General features: G+C 47.9%; 1 protein-coding gene across 1 annotated transcript; it reads right to left on the reverse strand.

The window, feature by feature from the left end:
- Window positions 1-2,569: 2,569 nt before the first annotated feature.
- LOC134296585 (uncharacterized) lies at window positions 2,570-7,852 on the reverse strand. The gene is made up of 2 exons (XM_062971869.1): window positions 6,080-7,852; window positions 2,570-2,851 (listed from the first exon to the last, which is right to left on the reverse strand). Exons 1-2 carry the CDS (start codon window positions 7,626-7,628, stop codon window positions 2,775-2,777), a joined length of 1,626 nt encoding a protein of 541 aa, XP_062827939.1. The 5' UTR covers window positions 7,629-7,852; the 3' UTR covers window positions 2,570-2,774.
- Between the last annotated feature and the right edge of the window lie 431 nt (window positions 7,853-8,283).

Genomic DNA, 8,283 nt, shown 5'->3' on the forward strand with positions numbered 1-8,283 from the left:
TCTCCAGTATCAATCAATCAATCAATCAATCATGGCTTTCCACTTTTCTCCCTAATCCCAATGAATGTGGAGGACTAACTCTATATCATCTACTACAGTTGCAAGGAAAGTGATGCCTGTAAAATCATCACTTCTTTATTAAGAAGATGAGACATATGCAACTAGATGCATAAAGTAACTCTTTGTCTACGGATGCATCTACACTATAAATTAATAGTTTAGCAGCACATTAACTTCCATGACTTAGTGTGATTGAATCATAGGAGATCATTTGCTCCTTGGCCATTTTTATTGCACTTTTCTGCACTCTTCTAATGGAATGAGAAGTAGTATTGTGACATGAGCGGCCACTGTTAGCTCCAGCTCCTGCCAACCTAGCAGTTTGAAAACATGCCAATGTGAGTAGATCAATAGGTACCGCTCCGGCGGGAAGGTAATGGCGCTCCATGCAGTCATGCCGGCCATATGACCTTGGAGGTGTCTACAGACAATGCCGGCTCTTCAGCTTAGAAATGGAGATGAGCACCAACCCCCAGAATCAGACATGACTGGACTTAACGTCAGGGGAAACCTTTACCTTTTATACATTTACAGGTGGACAACATGATATTAACAGTTCTGTTTCTGATTCCTTTTCTTAATTGTGCACATCTTAAAATTGCTTTTCTTTCTTTTTTTTCTTTTCTTTTTTACATTTTTCTCACACTGCACTGGTATTTTGTAGGAATATCATCTGTAACCCCTTTGTCAGTTGCTGCCAACTGCTATTGGTATATATGTAAAACTAGGATTTTTGATATTTTTAATTGTCCCCAATTTGTATCCCTCTTCAATTGTTTCATTGCATTGTCATCTACCATTTAATACCTAGTACCCCAGTTTGAAGCTATTCATTAGGAAATCTTCGTAATCTGTTTGGGTTTCTATGACCCAAAATATATAGTTGTCAGTAGTAAATGTGTCCTTTGGGTGTGTGTCACCCAAAGTTTGGCAAATGTCTGTGTTTTTATTTTTGTTGTGTTTTAGATACAAAAACATCTCCACAACATTTGCTGTTGAGGTAATACTCTGGGCAGGGTCAGGTGTTAGTTTGTAAGCAAGACTTTTGGCATTCGCTTAATAGGGTCTTAAAATATTTCCTTTTGCTTGTGATATTACTTTCATTTGATCACTTTTGTAATGTTTCATTTAATACTTTGTTGTCATTGTTGTATGTTTCAAGTCGTTTTCTGACTTATGGCAACCTTACAGTACATCTATCTTGGCAATATTTGTTTGATGGGGGAATGCCTTTGCCTTTACTTAAGGCTGGAAGAATGTGATTTGCCTACAGTCACACAGTAGATTGAACAAGAATTCAACCCCCAATCTCTAGAGCATATGTGTCGAACCCACAGGGAAGAGGAACTCACCAGGTATTCCCAACATCAACCTTGTCCTTTTCTAACTGGACAAACAATTGTAATGCTTCCACTGAAGACAGAGTCCTAAAATAAATAAGAGTATTGTGGTATCCCCCTTTGAAAAATGACTCTTTCTTCCCAAAATAAAGAGGGAAACACCAACCAGAATGCAATGAGGACGATGTGTGATATGGTGTCTCAGGTTATTTAACAACATGTTCATGAGTAGCTACATGTCTTAAAAATCTTTACAAATCTTTAAAAGGCTACAGGTCTTAAAAATACCTTTGCCATTCCATATCATATCACACTTCAAAACACTTAAACACTTTTTTAACAGCTGGATTATTGTTCTTATTCCTATTGTTATTCCTTTTTTATTGAGGGCATCTTGGTGGAATATTTAGTCAAAGCAATCTCAGATTAAGGACTTTATCACATTGATGAAGACCCTGTGCCGTTCTGCCAGGCTCCGTAGTAAATAGGTGGAGCAATGGGGCAATCCTGGTGCCCCATGCCCCACTTGGCCAGCAGCAGTGCTTCCCTGTCATGTGGGGAAGCATCGCCATGAGGCTTGTCCCCATGGTAGACCTGTTGTTGCCAATTGAACACGAGGAGGCTCCTGTGTTGCCACTTGAACATCCTACTATGCTGCCGGCCCAGTTGAGCAACGGAGCCCTTCCAGAAGTGAGGCTTCCAGAAGTGAGGCTACATTGTGTGATGGGTGGCGTGGGGCTTCATCACTCAACTGGGCTGGCAGCATCCTAGGACGCTAAAAATTCAACATGTGATGAGGTCAGAAGTGCAAGTGACTGTTCTGCAGCTTTTCTGCAGGTCATTTCAATGGAGCTTACAGATTACCACACTTTGAACACCTTGTTTTACACTAGAGGTGATTCTAGACTGACATTTAAACTGAGTCAGGAAGTGAATTAAAGAGAACTGGTTCACTGCCGAGCCCCTACATAAGCACCCTAGGAACGTTGGGATCTATTGATCCAATATGAGGATTTTTTTTCCTTATCTCACCCAGATGAATGTGCTAATGAGCACTCCATGACCAATGCAGCTGGGATCATCATGTCTGTTGGGTTCACTGCTAGACCAAAGAAGGACACAGGGGTGTCAGCTCACCACAGCCGCTCCTGAATGAACACACGAGACTCTTTGTGGTATCACCAGGAACTTTTACTGTAGGAAACATGAACATCAGAAAAGCCAAGAATGGGAGGCTCCGGCCAACCCTCCTTTATATATCCTCCCCCTCATTTGAACAGTCTCTTCCCGCTCAGTAAAACCCCGCGCAAATTCCCCGCCAAGTCCATCAGCCGTTTCTCCTCCGAGTCCTGGGACGCAGGTGTCTTATCAATGTCAGTGACCCTGAAACTCAGAGCCACATCCAGGCTCTAGTAGCAGGGTTCTGACATGGCGTCCTCCTCCCCTTCGTCCTGGAAGGAAAAGATTAAACACAACTATTGTTCTCCGCTGTCCAGAGTTCCTTTATACTTTTTTAACAGGCTGCAATGGAATACCGGGTGTACCTTTCCTAGGTCCTTTGGTAGCCTCAGCTCATAGGTCACTTCGTTTATTCTTTTTGCTACCCTGAATGGCCCTATATAGCGTGGAGCCAATTTCTTGGATGGGAACCCCAATTTCAGGTTTTTTGTGCTCAGCCAAACCAGATCTCCTTCGCCCAATTTGTCCCCCTCTCGGCGCCTACGATCCGCAAAGAGCTTGTACTTCTTTTGTGTTTCCCGCAATGCCTCTACCACGGTTTGCCACCCTTGCTTGATTTTGGCCGGCCATTCCTCGTCGGTTTGGCCCTCCCCTTCCTTCCACTCGGGTAGCCTGGGGAAAGGTGCCACCTCCTGTCCGTATACTATTTCGAATGGGGCACGACCTGTGGCCGAATGTACGGCCCCGTTAAAAGCCATCTCAGCAAACGGAAGAAGGTCCGCCCAATCATCCTGTCTATAATTGGTGTACATCCTTAAGAATTGGCACAGTGTCTGTTGGGTACGTTCGACCCCCCCGTTGGTCGCGGGATGAAAGGCCGAGCTCAGGTTCCTTTCTGCTCCTAACAGCTGTAAGAATTTTCCCCAAAATTTTGCAGTAAATTGGACTCCCCGGTCACTAATTATCTTGTCGGGACACCCATGTAGGCGATATACGTGCTTCACATACAAATCAGCAAGTTTTTCAGCTGAAGGAAGTTTTGGCAGAGCCACAAAGTGTGCCTGTTTTGAGAATAAGTCCAATATTGTCCAAATGTATCTGTGGCCTCTGCTGGGGGGTAGTTCGCCTACAAAATCCATGGCTACGCATTCCCATGGCCTCATGGGCTCTACCACCTTCTGCAATAGCCCCTGGGGCTTCCCCGGTGGTGTTTTTCCCTCTGCGCATAATTCACACTGCGTGACGTACCCCCTGGCGTCTTTCCTCATTCCGGGCCACCAGCATTGTTTGGCCAACAGTTTAATAGTCCTGGTGGGGCCTAGATGACCCGCACCCTTGTTATCATGGTACTTCCTTAACATTTCTCGTCTTAAACATTCAGGAATATACAATTTCTTATTTACAAACACCAAATCCCCACACAATTCTCCCTTTTCTTTGTTTGTTTGTAACCATTTGTCCATTCCATACGCTCGCTTCAACTCTTCCTCCCATATTTCTCCTCCCCCCGTGGAAATGGCAGTACGTTTGTTTTCTTTGGCCGCTTGTGCTCGAGTTAGTACTGCCAGGCCCCATTGCTTATCAAGAAAAATACTCCCTTCAGATTCCTGAATTCCTCCCCCGTGCTGAGGCATCCGAGAGAGAGCGTCAGCGAGTATATTATGTTTCCCCTGGAAGAATCTGAGTCTGAAATCAAAACGGCTGAAATATTGGGCCCATCTAATTTGCTTCGCTGATAGTTTACGAGGGGATCTTAGATACTGTAAATTTCTATGGTCAGACCACACCTCAAACGGTGTTCCACTTCCTTCCAGGAAGTGTCTCCAGCACTCTAGTGCTTTTAGAATCGCTAAGGCTTCTCTCTCCCAAATCGGCCAGTTTTTTTCTGTATCGCTAAACTTTTTTGACAGATAGCCACATGGCTTCAGGTTCCCCCCCTCGTCTTTCTGTAGCAGAACTGCCCCATATGCCCGGTCTGACGCATCGCAATGTAATACAAAGGCTTTAGACATATCAGGGTGCTGTAGGACAGGCTCCTCCGTAAAACGCTTTTTAAGGGCTTCGAAAGCTTCCTGGCATTCTATTGTCCAGGTCAGTTTGGCCCCTGGGGCCTTCACTTTGGCTGTTTCTCCCCTACCTTTAGTCTTTAACAAATCCGTTAATGGCAAAGTGAGGCGCGCAAAGTCCTTGATAAATGTTCTATAGAAGTTTGCGAACCCTAGGAAGGATTGCAGCTGCTTCCGTGTTTTGGGGGCTTCCCACCCCCTCACGTCTTCTACCTTCGCAGGGTCCATCGCCACTCCCTGGGAGGAAATCCTATACCCCAGAAAGTCTATCTGGTCTTTATTGAACTCGCACTTGGCAAGCTTCGCATACAGTTTAGCTTCTCTCAACTTTTGCAGGACTTCCCTGACTAGTTCTATGTGTTGCTCCTTAGTCCGAGATACTAACAATATGTCATCTAAAAAAACAAAGACTCCCTTGTACAACAATGGATGCAACACTTCGTTGATTAATTGCATGAACGCGGCGCCTCCGCCGCACAAACCGAAAGGGAGCACACGATAATTGAATAATCCGAATGCACAGGAGAAGGCCGTCTTCCACCTGTCCTCTGGTTTAATCTGCAATTTATGGTATGCTTCAATTAAGTCCAATTTAGTGAATATCTGTCCCTCCGATAACTGGGCGATCAAGTCCTTCACTAAAGGTAGGGGGTATTTATTTCCAGAACTGATTGCATTCAGGCCCCTGTAGTCAATGCAGAGCCTCAGCGTTTGGTCCTTTTTGCGCCTGAACAACACAGGCGCCCCTAGAGGGGAATTTGAAGGCTCTATGAAACCCCTCGCTAGGTTTTTATCAATGTATTTTCTCAGTTCCTCCTTTTCCCTAGCCGACATTGGGTATATTTTTGCCTTAGGAAGCTCTGCTCCTGGGACTAGCTCTATCTTCACTTCAACTCTCCGCTTCGGTGGGAAACTGTCTGCTTCCTTCTCATCAAATACGTCCACAAAATCCCGATACTCTGGGGGTAATTTATCTGCCAGTTCTGCTATCCTGATAGAGTCTTCCTCCCCCCTTTTCCCCGGCTCCCTTTCCACTTCCTGGCTCCCTCCTTCCAACTTCATCCTGAAGATCATGCTCTTATCCTCCCAGTTGATTTGCGGGTTGGCCTGCCCCAGCCATGGCATGCCTAGTATAACATTATAGCTGGCTATTTGTGATATCACAAATGACACCTTTCCTTCCCAACTCCCTATCTTACACTTTACATCTTCGGCACTGTACTTAGCTAATGATCCCGATGCTGTGGATCCGTCCAACTGCGAAAAAGCTATTGGGGATTCTAGGTTCGTTCTTTCGCATCCCAATCCCTCGGCTAATTCAGGGGAGATGATGTTCCTGGAACATCCACAATCCACAAATGCTTTGCAGGTTGCTTGTTTGCTGCCACTTTCCAGCTGAATGGGGACCACTATCATGGCTTTGTCCTGACTTACCAACCCCCCCCGAGTGGTGCCTCATCGGTGGTTCTTCCTCGGCGCGTTTCCCTGCCACGGCTCTTGGTTTGGGCGGGCCTCCGCCTTCCCCTTTTCTCTGCCAGCACTCGGCAGCCCTGTGGCCCAAACGGCCGCACACGAAGCAGCCCCTCCTGCTGGTGCTCACGTTCCCTGTCGGCTCCGTTCTCCTCCCGGCTGGGGTTGATCCCTCCTTCCGGCTCCCCTCTTTCATCTGCGGCCGCTGCTGTAGCCCTCCTCGGTGCCTCCTCGCCTGGGCCAGCGATGTCTCGACGCGCCCCGCCAGCTGAATCCATCCGCGCAGTGTGTCAGGCTCATCACGATGCACCGCCCAGGAGAGGATCTCCCGCCTGAGCCCCTCTTTGAAGAGTTCTATCTTTGTCACTGCAGACCATTCCGGCACCTTTTCAGCGAGGCATTGGAACTCCTCCGCATACTCAGATACCGACCTCTGCCCCTGGGAGACGGTCTTCAACTCCTCCCTCGCCCGGATCTGCTCCAGTGGATCTCGGAAACGGGTCTCCAGGGCCCCCATAAAGCGTCGGAGTGACCCCAGACATGGGTCGCGCCGCGCGTGTAGTTGAACGTACCAGCTGGCCGCTCCCCTCTTCAACACCGCACCAATGGCCCGTACCCGGCTGGATTCCGTTCTGAAAGTGTGGGCATTGTCCTCCATATAGCCCCTCACCGTGGTCAGGAAAAAATCCAGTTCAGAGGACTCTCCCCCAAACTCGATCCTTAGTTCCTCTCGTCTCGGTAGGGGTCCCTGTGGTGGCAATCCCCAATCCTCCGCCCGTCGCAAGCCCCCTCGCGGGCCAGTGGGCCCCGCTGCTGCTTCCCTTTGTCCTGTGCCACGCCCGGCATTCGCCAGGGGCACCAGGGTCTCAGTTGGGAGCGTAGCCGGGATTCTCGGAGGCTTTTCCCCTTCGTCGTCACTCTCCTCCACCCGCGTCAGGCTCGTTTGGATCTTGGGCCGGGCACCGGGCTCCTTTAGCATTTCCCTTCCCTTCGGTGCTGGGAGGTCTGCAAAGCCCTGGCTGCTTCCCATGCTCACGTCCCACATTGAGCTAGCCCGGAGTTCCCTTCCTCGCTCCGGCTCCGCCAAAACCGCCAGGCGCTCCATCGCCCTCGACATCACTGCCAGGGTGGTCTCCATCGCCGACATCCTCTCCTCCAGAAACACCATCTTTTGCGGGCCTGGGGAAGGTGAACCTTCCTCTCCTCCGGTGCTATCTCCCCGTACCACTCCGCGCCTCTGGGTTACCCCATTTGGCTGGGCATAAGCGGTGGATGACGCCAGGGCCGCCAGCTGGTGGAACTCAGCGTCCGTCTCGGGAGTGGCCCTTTCCGACCTTCCTCCTCCGGCGCCCAAGAGCTCTTCATCCTCCACTTGCATGCTACACCTCACCGCTACAGCGGGATGGCGTCCGTATTCTTGGCTTAGTGTCAGCTCACCACAGCCGCTCCTGAATGAACACACGAGACTCTTTGTGGTATCACCAGGAACTTTTACTGTAGGAAACATGAACATCAGAAAAGCCAAGAATGGGAGGCTCCGGCCAACCCTCCTTTATATATCCTCCCCCTCATTTGAACAGTCTCTTCCCGCTCAGTAAAACCCCGCGCAAATTCCCCGCCAAGTCCATCAGCCGTTTCTCCTCCGAGTCCTGGGACGCAGGTGTCTTATCAATGTCAGTGACCCTGAAACTCAGAGCCACATCCAGGCTCTAGTAGCAGGGTTCTGACACAGGGGTACAATGTGGGCAATCCTAAGGGAACATGTGGTTTCTTCTGAGGGACAAAGTATTTGTTTACCTTCCAGTGAGCTATGTTTATGATTATTTCAAATGCATCAGCACTAATCCGCTCCACATTTTTCTGTCTCAATTCCAGCCCTGATCAGCAGCAACTGATTTTGTGGCTTAGTCTGGAATTTCTGATGAGATATTAAAAATGCTGTTTTGGACTTGATGTGGGCTGCAACATGCATTGGATTGTATGTTTAGTAAACACCCCAACCTTGAAACAGTTTCAAACTGCCTTATAATGCCTGTGTGGAATCACTTTGAATTATTATTATTATTATTATTATTATTATTATTATTATACAATAAAATATACAAAAATTAAATATAAAGAAAATACAAAAAGGAGAAAAAAAGAAAAAAGTAGGTGACTTCCATTCA

The sequence above is a fragment of the Anolis carolinensis genome, chromosome 2 (genome assembly GCF_035594765.1).
Source record: "Anolis carolinensis isolate JA03-04 chromosome 2, rAnoCar3.1.pri, whole genome shotgun sequence".
NCBI classification, from domain to species: Eukaryota; Metazoa; Chordata; class Lepidosauria; order Squamata; family Dactyloidae; genus Anolis; species Anolis carolinensis.